This window comes from Podarcis muralis, chromosome 10, assembly GCF_964188315.1.
Source record: "Podarcis muralis chromosome 10, rPodMur119.hap1.1, whole genome shotgun sequence".
NCBI classification, from domain to species: domain Eukaryota; kingdom Metazoa; phylum Chordata; class Lepidosauria; order Squamata; family Lacertidae; genus Podarcis; species Podarcis muralis.
Window position 1 is genome coordinate 51,344,509 of NC_135664.1, and position 20,946 is coordinate 51,365,454.

Here is a 20,946-nt window from a genome sequence, read left to right on the forward strand (position 1 = left end):
CCGTTCAAGGTGCGTTCAGTCGCCTTCAGGCGGCTACCTTGGAAGCCTGGAGAGCGAGAGGTCGGTGCGAACCGACCCCTCTCGCTCTCCAGGCTTCAGTGAAGGCAACCCGAAGCCTCCGGAGCGTGGCGGGAGTTCCCGCTGCGCTCTGGAGACTTCGGGTTCCTTTCAACCTGCTCTTTGGCGCTGGCGGGGGAAATACCAGGTTGGGGAGCAGCCGAGAGGCCTTTCCGCTGCTCCACGAGCTTCTCGGGGCTGCCAGGGAAGCCCGGGTTCCTCCCCCACCCCGAGCCCCAAAGAGCAAAGAAGCCAAGACAGCGAGCGGGGTGCATCCCGCTTGCTGTCTTGGCTTCTGCCATATCCGCGCGCAGCCTCTCCCTGCCGGAGAGGTTGCGCGTGGCTGAAGAGGCTTCTGCTATAGCCGCGCGCAACCTCTCCAGCTGGGAGAGTCTGCGCGCGGCTATGGCAATACCCCCACCTCCCGCAAAAGCCCACAGGAGCCGCCCACACTTTAAGAAGCATGCGGCTCCTGTGGGCTTTTCTACAAGGAGGGAGAAGGGACTGACTGGCCGCGTCAGTCCCTTCTCCCTCCTGAGGAAAAGCCCGCAAGAGCTGCGTGGAGCTTGTGTGCAGCTTTTGGGGGCTTTTCCTGCCTGCCTCCCGCCTGCATTCGCTCCGTAAGACGCACACACATTTCCCCTTACTTTTTAGGAGGGGGGAAGTGCGTCTTATGGAGCGAAAAATACGGTAACTTGCAGAGGAAAGATAATTTAGAACACCAGATTTTCTACAGAAATGCAGGTGTTGTCTCTTATGCACCTTTCCTCTGCGCAGAACAGAGGAAGTGTGGTTGTTCAATTATGCTGTGTCTTTGCTCTCAGAGTGATTGATCACCCTCCCAGGCAACAGCAGCCAAGTGCACAAAGCCTCTCAGGCTCTGTTCACAAGTCTGCCTTCGCACAGGCAGGCTACCGCTGCTCCTGGGAGAAAGTGGTAGCCCACCTGTGCCAAGGCAGAGGTGGTTGAGGCAAGCGCACGGACTTGCCTTTGCATGGGTGGGAGGAGAAGTCTAACAAAGCCTCCACCCCGCTTGTGCAGGCTGGAGGTGGAGCTGTCTTAAGACTTCCCTGCTGAGGGGCAGGCATCCAGGCGCCTCTTAATGGAGAAATTTAAATAAGCCCCTGGTGGCAGAGGGAGAAGCGAGCTGTACCACCAGGCCAATACAGTTTGTTCATCCCTGGAAACTTTAAACTGCTCCTCAGCTGCCCCCCAACTCTGGCCCTGTGGGGGCTCCATTAAACTGCTCCTACCCCTCCCCCCGCCAGCAGAAGGCAGTTCAGGCAAGGAACCAGGGTGGGGGCAGCCTGTTCCCAGCGCTGGGAACAAGCTGCACTATCCCCAGCCTCATGAGGTGGTGGGGTGAAACCACCTCAGCTCCTTCGTTAAGAGTAGTGGCAGTTTCACCCTGGTGCCTCACAGGGCTGGGGCCAACGCAGCTGCTTGTTTCAACATCACTGTGTATTGCCGTGTTTAATATCTGCTATCACCCAGCCCTACTTTAAACCACAGCTTAGCTCAACTGGTGACATGGAAACCAGATCAATAAGTGTTGTTTTTTTAGATGGATAGATAAATAAATGTATCTCTATCAGTCTACATTCAATCATAATTACAAATGCTTATTTTCTTCCTTGTTTAGAGAACGCCAACTTAAATGTCCCCAATGTGAGAAGCTGTTCTTGAGGACAAACCATCTAAAGAAACACTTAAATTCTCATGAAGGGAAGCGGGACTATGTCTGCGAAAAATGCTCCAAGGCTTATTTAACAAAATATCATCTCACTCGTCACCTAAAAATCTGTAAAGGACCAACCTCCAGTCTCTCAGCCCAAGAAGATGACGAGGATGATTCTTCAGAGGAAGAGGAATTGATAAACTCTGTAAGGAGTGACACCTGTAGGCTTAATACAAACATGTATGTGACAAATGACGCACTCTCTTGCCACAAATAAGAAATGGAGGACTTAAAATATAAAATCGACTCGACTTCCTAAAATCATGTTTATTACACTACAGTGAATTTCTGGGCAAGGACCAGATCTCACCCCCTTATGAAAATGGCGCATGCACTCAGAGGTTTCCAAGAAGGGTAAAAACAAACTTATCACCTATCCACTTCAAGTGTGGAAACTGCTACTGGTGATTTGGTTGAAGTGCAATGCATGACTTAAGAAAAACTGACAGCTACACTTCTGTATTCTAGTCAGCTGCTTGGAACAAGAACAGATACCCTCATTTACAGTTAATAAATTTGATTTGTATGCCATCACAGCAGAACAGTGCCCTGACTCCTCCCCCACCCAAGTGATGTATACATTAGTTTGGGCTCAATATGAACTTACTTAAATCAATATTCATTGTACGCCAATGAATTGCCCATGTGTTAAGACAACTAGTATTTGCAGATGATACTGTTAATATACAGTACGGGATCAATACAGGAAAGCATGCTTATAAATGCAGATTTGGTTTTAGCATGAGCCAGCAATTTGCTGTATATAGTGCCATATGGTATTACCTGTATGGTTACTAATAACCATGTATTTTGGGGAGTTCTGCTGCTAATATATTTATGGAATGAAGATTCATTTAAAAAAGTTGTTTCCTTATGGAAAAATTAAAACACTGCTTTTTAACGCATGCATTAATTACCATTCTTTTCCTCAAACCTTTTCTGCTCATGTAGGAATCTCCCCCCCCCCCCCTTGAAGCACTTAAGGACTTCTTGATGAAGTTAGATACATATTTTAAAATCTTCACTTCCCAAAGAATGAATACATTGCATGAAAACCAAGTGGTGAGGCGAGTTTTTTGTGTAATTTCCCTTTCTGCTCACTGCTCATTAGAGAGAAAAGCTTATATGGGCAGCTCAAGCTTTTACATTAACAGATTGTAAGATTAGATTTGCCCAATATCCTCCAAGGTGTAGATAAATCATTTTTGCACAGTCATGGTATCAATATTCACTTTATATTATACAGTGCAAAATGTAATACCAGATCACGGTTCCATTACAGCATCTGGATCACTGCTGCAGCCACTAGCAGAATTTTTTGCTTCAGAACTTGATGTGGCAACCACCAGCCTCTGTCGGTTTCCAAACACTTCATTCACTGTAACACAAATAAGAAGAGTAGTTCTGTTAGTACTGCTACATAAATTCTGGCCTTTAATAATTACCATGTAAGCCATCTTAATGTGTTTGTTGCACACTTCTTTTAAACCAGGAAATAATGCAATGACATCCACAGATGCAGTACACCTTTGAATAGAATAGAATAGAATAGATTCTTTATTGTCATTACACAAGTGCAACATTGCACAAGTGCAACGAAATTGGATGCCATCCCTTAAAAACAACAAAAGCAAAACAACAACAACCAAACAAACCACATTCCAGCCACACCCACACCAACACCCATCAAACTCCCAGGTCACACTATCGAGTTACACAATCCCTTCCCTCATTTACAAAAGAAATTCAGGAAGCCTTAGGAGTATACTCTACCACACTTGGGAGCAGCTGGCGTAATCTCTTGGAATAGATGGTAGGGGATGCTAAGATGATCATTTCTCTGACATTTTATACCCTATTTTCCTGTGGCAGTTTGCCTAGTCAAAGCATCGCTTTCTCAGGGTTGAACACGCCAGCTAGAACTAAATGCTAAATGCAGATAAAAACAGCAATCTCACCTGCAGAAATTGTGCTTATGTCCCAAACACGTAATCCTTGTCTCTCTCCCCCAAAGGCATAAACAAATGGTAAGTCTGGGCAAGATGCAGCACAGAAGAGGACACCCTGTGGGCAAAAAACAAAGCATGATTAGCGTGTGATCCCCTGGAAACTCAGCTACCTACCTTTCCTAAGGGAGACTTGAGAATGTATGCTTAATATGGACAGGTGCTGCTACAGCTTCCTGCTACATATCCAGTCTCAAGCTAGTGTATAAAACTTTGCATAGGAATCATAGTACAGTGGTGCCTCGCAAGACGAAAAGAATCCGTTCCGCGATTCTCTTCGTCTAGCGGTTTTTTCGTCTTCCGAAGCAACCCTATTAGCGGATTAGCGCTATTAGCAGTTTAGCGGCTTAGCGGCTTAGCTGCTAAAAGGCTATTAGCGGCTTAGCGGCTTAGAAAAAGGAGGGGGGGACGGGGGGGAAATTGCAAGACTTGCAAGACGTTTTCATCTTGCGAAGCAAGCCCATAGGGAAAATCGTCTTGCGAAGCAACTCAAAAACGGAAAACCCTTTCGTCTAGCGGGTTTTCCATCTTGCGAGGCATTCGTCTTGCGGGGCACCACTGTATCAATAGTTGAAAGGAGGAATGAGGAACCTATAGGCTTCCAGAGGCTGCTGGACTACAACTTGCATAATGTTTGGACACATTGCCCTGGGGCCAATGTATTCTCCACTAAATGCAGTTACTGATCTTTCAGTATTTTGAATGTTCATATTTAATACATGTGCTTTATATAATACTAGCATTTGTTTTACAATTGTTTTTGGGTGGACGTGTACTACTAATTTGATATTTTATTTGATATTTTATTCTACACCCACTTCCAAATCTTTCATGGGTGTTGTGAGTGTGCAATAATTAAAACTCTGAAACTCTTGATACATTAGATAATTCTTAAGACTGATCTGCACCTGGTTCATTTAAATGACCATATGCCAGACAATCCTAAAAAGAGAAGACTGTTTGTTGTTTTTTTAGAAAGACTGAAATTACCATTTTCATGTCCCTGGAATGAACCAAACTAGGTTTATCTCCCAATATGTCCCAAATTTTCACATATTTGTCCGCAGATGCTGTCACAAGACATCCTTTAATCTGGCTGCTTAACTGTAGTCCTGCAAAACACAAGGATACATTTCTACTGTAGCACTTTTAAAAAAGAAATCGCAATGAGCTAAAATCCTAGTTTTGCATTATAACAAGGGCAGGCCTAGAGGTTGGCAAGGCTGGATATTTGCCAGAGGACCTACTGACCCAATAAAAAACATTGGCGTTTGGGACCCAATAAGAGCATTACTGTCTTGAACACACACCCTTCTTTCCTTTTCAAGTTAAGGGCACACACTGAGGACTCTCAAAGTCCTTGGTTAGCAGTACCAACCAACCAATCACTGCATCCCCTTCCTCTGGTAAAAACAAGGTATCTTAGATTTCCTATTTCATCTGTCATCTCTTATACACTGCACAATGGCAAGTACATGTTTGTCTCAGGCATGTCCATACAGGATAACTAACCCCCATCCCGGTTTATATTGTATATAGAAATGAGACCTAGCATTTGTTTGGGGGCAGAAACAGAAAATTTACCAGATACTTCTTCGTTATGAGCTTTCATTGTAAATACTGGTTTGTGCGAACGAGCATCCAGACAGTATACAAATCCATCTTCTGTGCTGGCCTAGAGAAAACAGTTCCAAGCACTGTTAAAAAGCAGAAGGAATCAATACGACAATATCTGGAAATGCGTGGGTCAAGCTCAGCCCCACAAATGATGCCATCAGGCCTCACACAAGCCATACCCAGAAGCAAAAGAGGGGTGCGGATGAGCAGCATCTGCGGCAGTAAGGAGTTGGCACAGTCTCTGGGAGAAATTGGGGACTGTGTCTGGCCCATCACCATTGGTGGAAGTTTGTTTTTGGCATAGCTTGTTGGTAGCAGGTACAGTGGAACAGCAATAGATAGCAGACCTCAAGCCTAATGATTAGTTTAATTTTTGTGGGTGGCATTATGTTCCAATTTAGTATTTGCTGTCCATTCATTTTGTATGTTAAAAATAGCCTCAAGGACCTTCATTAGGGTGAGGTGTAAATACATAAATAGGTGTAAATACATAAATACATAAAACACAAGGCAGAAAAAGGTAACTGGGAACCTTGTACTTGCCAAGAAGTGGTGAGGGGAAAAATGATTCCAAGTCACTCTTTCAACCTGCCCACTGAAGCGCCAGGTTCGATGGTTATCCTGTGGACTTCTGCAGTCATACAAAATTGCTGATCTGGAAAGCAGAAACAGAGCATGGACTCAAGCAGGGTATGAAGTTCTTTTATTTGGTCAAATGCGGATAGTGTTTGTTCAACCTTCTCCCTCCACACCCGTGCCAAACTTTTCAAAAGCTCTTTAATTCTAGGTTAAGTAATTGAGAAAAGCATTGTTGTTGTTTAGTCGTTTAGTCGTGTCCGACTCTTTGTGACCCCATGGACCAGAGCACGCCAGGCACCTCTGTCCTCCACTACCTCCCGCAGTTTGGTTAAACTCATGCTGGTGACCTCGAAAAAACTATCCAACCATGAGAAAAGCATAGCATACCCCAGAGGTTGTAACAGTAAGAAAATCAGACTGAACACTACCGTTCAGAGATCACCGAGGAAGGAAGTGTAACCAAACCAGTGTGTCAGACAACATAAGGTTAACAAAAGAATAAGCCAAACCCTGCACTGAAGCAAAAAGTGTTTTTAGTGCCACATTATGATTTCTGTACTCCTGTTACAATCATGCAGCTCCTACACTGTACAAATAGAGCAGTGAAAGTATAACATGCCCTTCCTTACTTGTCATAAGAACCAGAGACAAGAGTCTGTGTTTCAAATGGATGAAACTGCAGCGTCTGCACCTGCAAAGAACATTAGATTTGAGAAACACAGTTCAACTGAAATTCAGTTGCACAAGATATACTGTATATGATCTCATTTTGTGTAATTCCTGATACACAGAATTTTTCTTCAAACAGCCAGCTTTCTGGAAATCTGGTTACCTGCTACCTTTAAACAAAATAGATCCATTCCTTAGCATGCAAAATAAATATTGGATCAAAGTTGCGGATGTTGGAGAAAGAAAAAGGAGAGTCCTGGTGCCTGGCCAAGAATTTTATTTACTTTTTTATTTACAGTTTCTGACAGTAGCAAGCAGGCATTCCTACAGCACTCATCTCTCTGCAATCTAGACGTCCTGATGGAGAGCATTACAGGCTGAAATGGTGTTTCACCTGATTAATCAAATTGGATAGTTGACCTCAATTTCTACCACGGAGCTGCCACCACCTGCCCTTCTAAGAAAATTGTAGCTAAAGGTGAAACCCAAAATTAAGAGGCATTTTCCTTTGTGTTATATTTTGGTTGTGAAACTTAAGTCGTTTCGTATACTGCTAAAACCTGTCTCAGTGGTATTTGCACTTAGCGTTACCAGAGGCAAGGGATGGTGGGCCTGCTGTGATTTTAAACAGCAGAACAGAAAATGGCAGTAGAGGTGGTTTTTCATCCTTGAAGCAACATTTAAGACGAGCACCTGCTGAAACACCCCATAGCCATTATTAAAGGAATGAGCTCCAGCCACCTTTGGATTTGATTACTCTTGTTAGACATGGTGTGACTGAAGTGTGAATTTGAGGTTTTGAACCCAAAGCTGCTTTTTTCCATCTTCATGTTTGCCTGCTGACATTCAAATCATTCAAATCTGATGATTTTTACAAAAACAACTCTTTCAAAATCTGTTTCATTTCAGTTTTACAACTGGCAGACAACATTTCTCTCAGGTCATAAAACCTTGCTTGACTAGTGCCTCATGTTCCATACCTCTTCTAACCTGTTATTTCTTTTTTCATCTAAATCAAGAACTAATGAAAACTCAAAGGAATAAACGTGTCCCTTCAATCACATTAAGTGCTTATAAAAACCTTCCTACCATTATCTTGCTTACACCTGGAAAGCTCTGCTATTAACTTGCAAAGGCACTATTCATCTTACCAGCTCCCAGAAGGGAGAAGAGCAGGAATACACCATCAGAGCTTGCTTTTGATATACACCCAGAGTTCTAACTGCTTTTTAGGCAGGGCTCCTGTCCTTAAGAACTACAAGACTAAAATAATGCAGCAGGTAAAACTTCCTCTGTGCCGGGGGCCTTAATAAACTCTCATTTGCCACACAGGTGCTAAATGTACTGCCGGCAAAGCAGTAAGAAGCTGATTAACCTAGTTACCAGTAAAGTGGCCACACAAATTTTCCATGAAGCCAACTGGCTGGTGGGCGCTCTCTTTGCTGTTATCTGGTAAAAAGTTAACACTGGTGGGGAATGGGTTACCAAGTCCATGGCAGTTTATGCCTATAGCTAGACTTTAAATGCGCCACACATTTGTTTTGTTGTTGCAGAAATACTACAGTCTATGGTTCTGGAATCGTCAACATACCTTGTCTGTGTGAAGAGAAAGCGTTGCTGCTGGTGTGCCCCTCGACATATCCCAAAGAATTACGGAGTGGTCGGCTGACGCACTCGCCAACACAGATCTGAAGGAAAGAGGTGTGTGGATTCATATGAACAAAGTGAAGGCCCAGTGGCCCAAGTGTAGACCCATTCCATACCCATTTTGGTCTCTTTTCAACTCTGTAGCTGTAGGCTCAGAGATACAAAACAGTGCTGCCTAAATACAAAAAATGGGTGCATAGTGTTTTAAGTAGTCATTCCAGCCACTGAAATGCGTATGCATTTTTAATGGCTTATATTAGTATTTGAAAGGTGTGCTGACTGCATTACAACGGTAAATAAAGATTGGCAAAGGCTGGATGCAATTTGCTTCCTGATCCCAGCATCCTATCTTAATGGGCAATGTAGTTCTGTTTCCTAAACTATTTAATTAACCTTTACAAAAGGTAGGAGATTCCAGGGGCAAGCTAGAGCTAAGGAGGAAGACGACCAGCCTGCTGCTGCTGCTGCTGCCTACCTGGCAGAGGTTTCAGCTACTTACCCAACACTACCTAGTCTCACAGCCAACAGCTAGAATATTAAAAGGGCAAGGCCCTGTGGTTTGCTGACTAAAAAGCATCTGAGCTAAGAGCCATCTGCTGCAATTGTCCTGGAGCAACTAATAGCCATGATTCGTAATAAACCAGACTGTCAGATTGGAATGGGGACCTCTGGAGAATGGAGACACTAAAAAAAACTAAAGCAATTAAAGTTGCCAGTGAACTCCTAGCAAAAATAAACACAAAAGCCTTGTTTAGACATTAGATCTAATCTTACACACACACACACACACGAGGTGGCAGCAGGTACTACCTCTACATTCCAATATACATCTACAAGCACAGGCTTGTGCATGCCTTAGCACATGGGCACTGCAGATCTGCAGAGTCTGCCCCCCCCCCCCGTGTGGCCTTTTACGCACAGAGGACTAGACCTAATATCTGAAAAGGACTTAAAATGGAGCTCCAGAGAAATATAGACGTTTATAATACATATCTACACCAGAAATTGGTGCAAATCTCCCTTTCCCACATAGATTAACTTTTCCCTTAAATATCTATGGCATAGCAAGGGCAGAAATCTATTTTCTACCATATTTCCAATAACAACAGATATTGAAGAATTGTGCTCAAGTATGCGAATACACATGCACAAAAATATTTCTACAAATTATCTTTACGCTATGTTACCTTCATTTTTACTTACCTGAGTTGTTTATTCCATGAAAGGTCAAGCACTGCATCGGTATGCCCTTCTTGGTGGCCTTCTTTAGATGCATTCTTTATATAAAAACATTAAGAAGTCCTTTATAGCTTCCACATTTACTTCAATAAGCAAGCATGCTCAAGCAGCCAATTCCAATGCTCCTTTACATGGAGCAAACATGGAAAAAGCACAGGGTTGTAGCCAGTGCTGATCCTACTCAGAGCTGGCCCACCGATATTAACATGAATAACCTAGGCCCAATCATTTCAAGACACGCAGCCCTGGTCCAGAGAGTTCCTACAGCTTCTGAGGCAATTCCAGTTTATATTCTCTTGCCCCACTTAAGAACATGGCAAGCAACCTTAAACCAAGTCAGACCAGTTGTCCACCATCTAGTTCACTGTTGCCTATGCTGAATGGCAGCGGCTGTGCAGGGATTCAGACGTAAGTCTATCCCAGTCCTACCTAGAGGTGCCAGGAATTGAACGCTCAGCCTTCTGCACACATACCACGTGCTCCACCACTGAGCTACAGCCCTTCCCAAGATACAGCCAGTCGCTTTCCATGGGCAGAACTTGCAACCTAAATCCTCGGTCTCTTTCCCCCATTCTGCCCTTCTGCTGACAAGCCCCTTCACAAACTGAAGCTCAAAGAAGAGAGGCTAGATGCCTCGAGGAAATACTTTTGGACTAGCTGAAGATCCCACAAGATGCTGCCCACCTCCACCTGATTCCAACCACAGTGCCCCCAATCCCCACTTCTCATCTTTGTCAATGTGGCTACCATCACTGGGAACAGTCTACGGGGAACTAGTCCCACCCAAATACTTCTGAATTAAATCCAAGTTACCTCTCTCTGTTCAGACCTATGCATAGAGACACTCCTAATGAGTTACGACAATTCTCCAATACTGAGTTCCAAACATGATCAATCAATTCCTCCCCCCTCTTGGGTATCTGTAAACTGTTTCCAAAAGAAACAAAACCACTATCCGGTGGGTCTGTAAATAACAAATATATCCAATGGTTTGAAAATGCAATGTGTAAGCACAGAAAGTGAGAAGCTCCTTTTGGCCTTCATCCCAAAAAGTTACTACAGACTATGATATTGATAATAAAGTCAGCTTACTTACCTTTTTCCCTTTCTTCTTCTTCATTTTTGCTTTCTTGCTTCCGAGGGAAAAGACTGGCTCTAAACTATCCACTACGTCAAGGTCCCACACTTCAATAACAGGACTCATTGTGCCCACAGCAACATAATTCCCTGATGGAAGAACACCCAAGATAATCAAGAGTTACTTCATGAATCCTACACATTTTTAACACATTGCTAGGGACGCGGGTGGCGCTGTGGGTTAAAGCCTCAGCGCCTAGGACTTGCCGATCAAAAGGTCGACAGTTCGAATCCCCGCGGCAGGGTGCGCTCCTGTCATTCGGTCCCAGCGCCTGCCAACCTAGCAGTTCAAAAGCACCTTCAGGTGCAAGTAGATAAATAGGGGCCGCTTACTAGCGGGAAGGTAAACGGCGTTCCGTGTGCTGCGCTGGCTCACCAGATGCAGCTTGTCACGCTGGCCACGTGACCCGGAAGTGTCTGCGGACAGCGCTGGCCTATAGAGTGAGATGAGCGCACAACCCAAGAGTCTGGCAAGACTGGCCCGTACGGGCAGGGGTACCTTTACCTTTAGTGTCTGCTATTTCCTCATGGAACTACCTCAGTAGGATTGCAATTTTTAAATTAGGTCATCTCATGAATTCACAATGTTAGATTTCTATGAGTACGCTTTCTTGAGATTGAGTTTACCATAGGTAAGTAGGATAGAAATGCTAAGTAAATAAACCACTTCTCGTTGAAAATAAAAATACTTGTTCATTTTTCTGTGGTACTTAAAGAGACATACATATTATATACTACCAAATATGCACATATATAATACACATGTTCCCCAGCCTTATAGTATTGTCATAATATATTTCAATTAAAATGTGCTGTGAGACAGAGTAGGATTTTAATCACTGTCTTTGTATCCTGCAATGCTTCAGAGACACAATAATCTGCCAAAAAACACCTAGTGAACTTCACAGGCAATTGGAAATCTGAACCTAAGTTGCCTACATCCAAATCCAGCACACATTTCTCAATATAAATATAAGGTGAAAATTCACACATTTAAAAGCTACTTGGAGTAATTATCGGAAATTCTCACAATAAAATAAATAGCAGTTGTCAGCTTGCACTAGATAAAAAATGAGGGACCATATCAGCAGTATAGGGGTGCATAATAGGGCCTTTTTAGTGGCAGCTCTAAACTATGGAACTGTCTCCCCACTAAGATGCAACATACCTCAGCATTGTACTCTTTTAGAAGGAAGGTGAAGATATACCTCCTTCACTAGGCTTTGGGAGGCAAAGAGCTGTATACCTTGTCTGAAATTGCACCCTCTATTTTATTTTATGTTGCATTTACTTCATATTTTCCCCTTGGGTTTAGAATATGTTCCTGTATGTTTTAATATGCTGTACACCGCATGGTGACTGTATGGTGAAGGATGGTATAGAAATGCATAAATAAAAACAATTCCTGAGCCATTAGTCTTTTAAAACAAGATTTTTTGGGTGGAGGGAAGAGGCAGGGAAGTGTGCTGGCCAGATGTGCCAAAACTGCTATCCAAAAAGCACCAAATGGAATTTAGAAAAATCTTGCAATTAACTTACCTGCAGAATCCTCTGGGTTAGGATCAAAGTTCAGCCATTCCGCACTCAAAGGATATGCTGACAAGAGGATATCATGATGGACGTAAAACGAGTCCTCTTCATGGTTATAAACTGTATGAATTAAATTTTGTAATTTATATACTTTTTGTTTTTGTCGATAATATCTTAAACTTCTTCCACATATGTCAAGGTGACACACAATATGACAAAAACAGCTTTAAATAACAGTTAAAAACACAGAAAAGAGCAGCAAATGAAAGACACCCATGGCAGAGACCATTCTGCTGGGAAAGCTTTCATATGTATGTTGCTTAGAGATAATAATAATAAAAAACCTCTTGTGGAGAAAAAAAAAGTAGGCTGGATAACAAAGCAGACCCTTGAATAAGAAGCAAACATGCAGTTATGCCAGTGTGCATCAAGTACTGAAAACACCAAATGTTAGGTATGTGAAAGCATTTCCAAGATCCTTCAGCACCACAGTATAATTACTTTAGGTCAGGCCCACACAACTTACAATTCAAGCCTGACAGGCATGAACTTTTCCCTCTTTCCCCGCCTTCTAGAAGGTGGGGAAAACTGATGTATTGCAGAGTTGCTGACAAAGTCTCCTAGCGTCGTTAGCGAGACACAAAGTTGTGTTGTCAACAGCAACAGTTTGACTTCTGCATTTAGCAAGTTTAACCACCCCAAACAAGAAACACACTGGGCAAACAATAGTGCGAGCAAAGGTGAAAGATGACAACTCAGGCGTGTTGTGGCCCTAGACCAGGATTCCTCAAAGGAAGATTCCTCTGGCAACTGCAGCTACAAAGAGATGGATCCACTCTGTGGTTCATCCCATATGGGTTTGGACACCAGAGCATCCTGAGCCGCAAGGAAACACCTCTCTCACTGCACTCTGACGGTTGGTCTGCAGACTCCAACCTATCAACCACCCTGGACATTAGGCGATTCTCATCTGCCAAAGTCAGCTCGCAAGGGTGGGAACAGATGCAGATCTGGCCCACCAAGCCAAACACGTTCCCTTCCCCTGCTGCAACTGTAAAAGGTAATGTCTGAAGTTAACTCGTTTTTAGATGATGGAAATCCATAGGCAAAAGAAGCAGTTGACCGTAATAACAGATAAACCAAATATTTGCTAGCACTATATTAAAAACAAGAAGGCTTTACCCACCGTGAACTTCTAGACTGCAGTGGTCCTTATCAACTCTGCCACACACGACAAAGTTGTCACTGGGCTTAATCATGAAGTCTTCATGCTCATATTGCTCCTAAAAGAGAATGCTCAGTAGTGTTAGAACACTGCTGAATGCAATGATCAGAATCAAAGGCTATTTTAGGTGCGTTCAAACACTTGGGAATGACCAGTATGCCCCCACCCACTTCCCCTTCCACATAGCTACTTACTCTTGAAATTCCCCACTGTTTCAAAAGCAGTTGCCGTGTGATATAGGGAACTGATGCCCAAGGGAACAAAATCTCAATTGCTTTGGGTGTACTAAAATAGTGGCTTGATTCTTTGGATATCAGCTTAAGCTTCTATGAATATAGGGGTCAAAAAGCATTCAAAAACAGCACTGTGCCTGATGGGATAAATAAGGGTGCAATCCTAACCATGCTCTCTCAGACATAAGTCCTAATGAATACAATGGGCCTTACTGCCAAGTAAGTGGGGTTAGGGTTGCAGTCTAAGCATTCAGAAAGAGCTTGAAGATTAGCAGGAAGAACTGGGATATCAGTGCCCAAAATTGAAACCTCAAGTAATATTGATGTGATTATCACATACCTAACAAAATTACTACATATACAGATTAGATATGCATTTCATTATAATAAAGTCAAGATGCACCATTACATTTCACCCCCGCCATCCCTTCCTTTTCCCCGTATTTCAGAACAGCACCACCACAGAGTATACAAAAAGAGTAGCAAGATAATCCACCTCACCCCAAGCCTCCCAGAGGATAAAGCAGAATGCCTTCAGACAAAACTGTCAAAGAATCATACAAAAATATGATTCTTTGTGTCTGCATGCACATGCGTGTGTTTACCTTGCTTTTATTATGTGATGAAGAGCAGTATATAAATTTAATATGCGTGGTTAGTGGGATTTCCTGATTGACCTACTTCACTGGGATTTAGACCCAAATAAGGTGAGAAATTAGTCACCTCAAAAAGCTGGTCTTGAGTGTAAGCAGTTCCAAATGAGGCTATACTTATAAGTGAAGGAACAAACTCAACTAATTCTTTACAAATTTAAATATTTCTGTAACAAGGGACGTGGGTTAAATAACTAGACACCATATGAAGTAAGACAAAACCCAATACACAAATATGCAGGCTACATGCACATGGAACCCTAAAGGTACCACTGCATGATGTGAATAGATCAAACAGCTAGGAAGAGTTTAGTAGGTTTTGCTTCCACTTTTGTTCAACAAAAGTACTCACTGTATCTTTAAGAGTGACGTAAGGATCATTTTCATTGCTTCCATACACTGTGAGACCTGCTAGGGTCTTTCCAAGACTCTCAGTGCCTGTAATAGAATATTAACAATTTCACATGGCAGACTGTGCTAGGTATATCAAACTTACATCGACGTGAAACCTTAGCAAGCAACTGTTTCCTTAGTAAAATTATTGGTCAAAATGAAGCACAAGAGAGAACATAAAATGTTTTATGATGGAACAATGAAATGCTATTTGAATTGTCATAAAACGGCCTGCCTTTAAAAAACAACATTTTAGCAAAAAGCATGGCTCTCCTTCACCACAAGGTTTTAAAAGCTGGAGCTTAATGAAAATTCACTGAAATATATTTACTATGAACCAATTTAAGTGTAAAGAGGAGAAAATATCCACCTATTGCAGGGTAATCTCGCTACAGAAAAAGTGTTTAGAGCACAGAGCATCTGGGTTCAAGACCGAACCGAATAAATTGATGATGGATACCTAATTATTTTTATTCTGGTGCTTCAGTTGTAGTAGCTTTTTTTCACCATTTATTAGAAATTTTCCCCATCCTGTCCTAATGGGGAAGAGTGATTGCTTTTGAAAAAGATTTGGTGGATCAAGTTTTCCTCCACACTCAGGTTTTAAATAATTGACAGGCTTAGTGATGAGAGTCCTCTCCTGAGATAATAAGAAGAGCATTGTTAGATCAGAGCAAAGGTTAATCAGCCACCCTTTTTCTCACTGCAGCCAACCAGATACAAATCATGTGAAGGTATTCATTCAACCTGCAAGTTTTGCAATGTAATCCTATCCATGCCTTCAGAAATAAGTGCCCCTTAGTTCAATGTGCCTTATTCCCAGGTAGATTCTTAGTTTTTGGATCCTGGGACTGGAGGATCCTTCCCCAAGGCAGATTATCCTGTCCACGAAGCCCTTTCTGATCTTCCAAACCCTGTGAAGCCCAAACCTCCTTTGCATTATCAAAAACAGATGAAAGTCAAGTGGCACTTCAAATGAAGCTCCTTGCCCATAAAATGTATTAATCCATTTCCCTTGACTTCCTAAAAAAGTACTAATTCCTGTGAGGTGTTTTCAACTCTATACTCTTTCCTTTGCAACATTGACCTTTTGTGATCTATCTTCCAATACTCAGAGCAAACATATTACAACATCTTGTGAAGAATTTGCTGGTGGATGGTAGGAAACACAGAAACAAGTCTAATGTTACCTTCATCTTCCTCATCATAATTATCCAGGTCATATTCTGCCAGTTCATCGTCATCCAGCTTTTCATTTTCTTCATGGTCCTCTTCTTTGGGAGCTGAGCTAGTTGCCTCAGCATCAGCAACATCCATGGTGCCTCCTGAAGCCTCTTCCTGTTCATCATCATCATCATCACTAGCATCTCTATGCAAGAAAAAGTACAACATACTTTGCACAACTGAATGTCACTAGAATGTCACCACTTAGTATTTAGCCACTAACACACAATTCCGTATCACTTCTTTTCCACTGACTCTGCAAATCTTAAACACACTTCTTGTGGCACAAATCCCATTGAACTCAGTGTGATGTTCTCCCAAGTAAGCATTCATATGGAAAGGATTCAGTTGTAAGTCTCACACCTGCTTCCTTGAGGTTCACTGATGTATTAGTATTGAGTAGCAGCAGCAACCACCTTAATGGCAGAAATGAACAGGCCAAACATCGCAGTGCCAAAGCTGCAGCTTTTACTCTCCTTCTAACATGAAGGAACCTGTGTGCACCTAACTGAATCAAATACCCTCCATATAAGCTACTTCATCACTCAGGTTCATAGGTTCACTATGACCTTATACGCAGTGGCATCCTCAGCTTGTGTAGCTATATTTTATTCCCCTCTCATACTATTTTCAAATGTTTTGCTTCCTCTGTGGACCAAAAAAGTTACAAAGCAGGGATGTGAAAGTTAACATTCATATCCTTGCTCTTGGCAGGTTTACTCCTACGGATGCAGAAGACAGTATTATTTTCCTATCCTGGGCTGAGAGACATTCTGCGGAAATCAAGTACAAAAATGTAACACATGAGCAATAATCTTTTAAAATTATGTCTTATGAACATGTGCAAACAAAGGTGTAACAGAGAACAAACCTAGAAATACGCAAGAAAACAATTTTCTTTTATATTCTCGCTTATACCATTCTATGCTTCTTCACCATTCATGTAGAATAAGATGTCAATGGCTACCAGCCATGAAGGCTCTGTTCTGCCTCCACAGTTGGAAGCAGTAATGCTTCTGGATACCAGTTTCTGGAGACCACAGGAGGGAAGAAGGCTCATGTGCTCAGTTGCTGCTTGACGGTTTCTCACTGGCATCTGGTTGGCCACAGTGAGAACAGGATACTGGATTAGATGGGTCACTGGTCTGATCCACCAAGCTCTTATTATGTTTTTATTCAACTCACTCTGTTAACCTGCCCACCTGACAGGTGCTGGGATGCAGTAAAATTACAGTTTACCTAGGCAAGTCAAAGCAGCGATTCAGTTAAACGTATTACAAACTCATACAGGGAAATCCGGTAGGGAAAGACAGGACACCACAGCGTCACCTGATGTCACAGTGTTATATCATATATACAACACATATAAAATGCCTTTTCTTTACAAATCTAGCTGAGTTCCTAGATTAACTTGTCTAGGATTAAAAACACCAGTATGACCTACAATATATTAACTTTCCCCTAATTTCTGCTTCAATATTACCAAGACTTACTGCAGTCTCTCTTTGGCTTCAGAGACCAAGCGTTTCAATTCATCTGTTTCAAGATGAACCTGCAAAGTGAACACACAGAGTACAGAATTACAATTTAATTCATGTCAGGTAGTTTTTCTTTAAAAGGACATTTGAATAGGTTTGTAAATAAGTTCTATCAACACAGTCTAACAGACAGTAGCATCCTTGACTTTTTAAAAAGCATGCTTTTATTCAGCCCAATCAAATAAGCCATTGAAAACAAATGGAAACTGAGAATCAATAACATCACGGAACAGCTGTGCAGTAACCTTAGAACAATATTTTCAACAATGAGAGGCACTGGGTGGACAAGCTGGAATTGGAGTGTCCCAAAGTAACAGATATCCACATTCTACGCAACTTTTCATTATGACTAGAGACTTCTCCAATAAGGCCCCATCAGCAATCCTCAAGCAAAAACAAGAAGGCGGCTGAATGCTACAAGTAAATATTGGGCCACAGCTTGGTGGGTGAGGGATGTTACACAAAAGAAAGGGGGCAAATATGGTAAAAGTAGCAACATGGCTCCATTAGGGGGCAAAGAGGCAACAGGTTTTTTTATGACTATTCCCTTGCTGGGGGGTTTAGATTGATTTTACATGAAACAGAAGTTGTTCTAAGTCACGTTATAAACTTTAGAATGAAAGACAGGATATAAACATTGCATAATAATATATACCACAATGTATTAATCAGAACATGTCTCACCGGGAGGGCACTGCAATCCAAGAAGCAGATCCTAATAAATGTTGCCTTTTATATTTTCCAGGAGGCAGGAGATATGGCTTCTCTATTCGTACGGTCTTTGCTGCCATCCGACAGTTTAACACGCCCAAGCCTACTTAAGCTCCCAATACAAACACACACACCTGGGAGTAAGCCCTACTTAGCTCGACGGGCCTTATTTCTGAATAGACTCGTACAGGACTTGCGCTGAGAAATTCCACAGCGCTGTTGCTGCTGCTGTTACAAACTGCAGACCAGAACTGGCTTCGCCCTCTCTCTCTTTCGACCATTTTCCTGCCTGAGCACTGATAAAGCTCCCTCGTTGCATTGGTAGCCCTGTAAGTGGTTGCACCGCTGCCGCTTCGGACTAACGAGAGAGACGCTCAGAGGCAGCTGGTGCCAGGAAGGAAAGCCGCTTGCCGCTTCCACGCTCACCTTGTCGGGCGTCTCCTTGGCAACGCCGCGAGGAACCCAAGCAGCGCAGGTGACGGGGCAGCTCATGGCCTCAGCTGACGAAAGGGAGAAGCCACGCGACCCCGTAGGAACCGTCCCCCGCTTGGACACGTGCGAGCTTTTTCCGGCAAGGGCCCGCTTCGCCCCGCCTCCCGTTCCGCCTCCACCCTATCAGCTGCCGGCGTTCCCATCATTACGCCGGGCGCACGACCTATCGCTTTCTCCGGTCTTAGCGAAAGGTCTTGATGTCATCAGTACGCGCCAAGCACCTGAGACGCTAATTCCTTTACACACACCCAACTCCTCCATCTCTCGTGGGCGGGGTGACGTCGGGCCCTCCCACTCTTGCAACGTCACCCGCAGACGCTGTGGAGGGAGTGGGGCAGTTGCTGATAGGGCACGAACTGTGCTTGCGTCACTCCGGTTCTTTCGTTTTGCGAGGCGATGCTGAGGCGGGGAGAGAGATGGGGGTGTTGCGGTGATGGACTCCAATTCCCATCAGCCCCAGTCAGCATGGCCGATCGTGAGGGGTGATGGGAGTTGTAGTCCGGCAATTACATAAATATACACACACGTGTGTACATACAGTATAATTCTATTACCTATGCATATTAATATAATATAGAAAATCCCCGAAGGATTACAGGTTTACCGTATCTCTCTTGCGCCTTTATTAGGAAGCAAGGAGCATTGAACTCAACATGACTTATTTCCAAGTAAACATATACACATACAGAGTCGCTCTTCCCGCTTCTCTAGTGGCAATGTTGCCATCTTCAGGCGGGTGGGGGTAATCTGTGGCGGATCTGAAGAGCACTATGGTGAGGGTAGTTTAGTATCAGTGAGACAAACATATAGGGTTCCAGACCTCTCCCCCATTCAGGTTTTGTGTCTCAGCACAGTTGAATGACAGACAGAAAATCAACATGTCATGTCCTCTCGCCCCGCCCCCCAAATCTGCATATTTTAAGATAAGTCTTGAAACGTTTGTGGCCCCACATCTATGGGAAACTGCCCTGGGAAGTTAGTACTGTATAGCCCTTTCCATGTATGCAAGACCTTTAGGAGATTCTAAATACTTACTTGGTTACTGCACTTTGAAGTTTATTTTGCTGCTATCTTATTTGTTATTTTAATTATTCAGGCACTGAATGGACTGATTATTTAGCCTGTGTTGTAATTCGCACTGTAGAGGTTTTGCCAGAAAAGCAGGCTAGAAATCTGTGAAATAAATGGCTATAACAGCAAAATCAACAAATTGTCTCACAATCCAGAAAGGTTGGGGAAGGCTGATGCCATTGCTGAAGGCTTAATTTGGTAACAGGAGATACAGCTTCAAATCCCAACTCACTCCATGAAGCTCCCTGGACAGCTTTGGGCAAGTCATTATCTCTCACCTTAACCTACTTCACAGGGGCCTTGGAGGGGTAAATTAAGCTGTGTGGCAAAACATTTCACCCACTTCAAGCTACTGTAGAAATTATTAATAGTAGAAGTATATACATAATTTCCTTTGCCTAATATTGGGGGCATGCTGCTGCACTGATTTGACTTCTTAATGAGGATTTGGGCTAAGAGAGAAACCAAGATGAGAAGCATTGATTAAGCCAAGAGAGCTATACCTTGCTTTGCACATATACGGTACCAAGTGCAAAGAGACTATCACTGCATACATACTAATCTATTTACTCACCACTCCCTAGTGGCTTTGTGAAATTGTAAGGATGACTGTGGCGTTTCGCCAGCCCCAGCACACTAAATGACAAGTTTATTATCCATAAAAACATATTTTAATGCCAACAACTAATTCAAAGTCAAATTCCAATGGTGCTCTTACAACAGAAATATACAATTTGCACAAAACATGGCTGATCTGACAAGAATGTTTCGCAGGCTAACAATATATATAGATATATGTATATAGATGTAGATAACTTCCTTATTAAAGAATTTTATTATGCCAGAAGTCATGCAAAGAATTTCAGAGCAGTAAACACAATAGGAACAATCACTTGCTGACATTTCCAAAAACCATTCAAATACAGAAACATTAGGCTATAGATAAATATATACATACACTTATATTTTTGTTGCTGTTTGTGTGGTCCCTTCTGTGTTCCGTTGAAGCACCCCACTCTACCCTACGGGGTCCTTATTATAGACATCCAAAAATAGGATTTGGAGTATTTACCTGCCGATACAGACCACCAATATAAACTCTTTGAGATTTCTACCTTAGATCCCTGTAAATGAGGCACTTAACCATTGGCTGGGAGTTGGGGCAGGAGTCAGCAACACAAGTGTCC

General features: G+C 42.8%; 2 protein-coding genes across 6 annotated transcripts in view; one reads left to right on the forward strand and one right to left on the reverse strand.

Moving 5' to 3' along the window:
* Positions 1–2,700, forward strand: part of PRDM4 (PR/SET domain 4) — an 18,361-nt gene extending 15,661 nt beyond the window's left edge. For 4 of the 5 annotated variants that reach the window (XM_028745566.2, XM_028745563.2, XM_028745564.2 and 1 more), the window contains one exon: positions 1,700–2,700. In XM_028745566.2, coding sequence (XP_028601399.2) covers positions 1,700–2,012 — 313 coding nt within the window. In that variant the 3' untranslated portion in view covers positions 2,013–2,700. The remainder of the gene's footprint in view (positions 1–1,699) is intronic. The other variant, XM_028745567.2, reaches the window with a different exon arrangement.
* Positions 2,048–18,787, reverse strand: PWP1 (PWP1 homolog, endonuclein). Its single transcript, XM_028745568.2, has 15 exons — positions 18,623–18,787; positions 17,441–17,499; positions 15,914–16,092; positions 14,683–14,768; positions 13,406–13,502; positions 12,229–12,339; positions 10,649–10,779; positions 9,517–9,590; positions 8,258–8,354; positions 6,627–6,688; positions 5,962–6,073; positions 5,386–5,476; positions 4,792–4,913; positions 3,754–3,859; positions 2,048–3,173 (listed from the first exon to the last, which is right to left on the reverse strand). Exons 1-15 carry the CDS (start codon positions 18,686–18,688, stop codon positions 3,061–3,063), a joined length of 1,506 nt encoding a protein of 501 aa, XP_028601401.2. The 5' UTR covers positions 18,689–18,787; the 3' UTR covers positions 2,048–3,060.
* Positions 18,788–20,946: the final 2,159 nt, after the last annotated feature.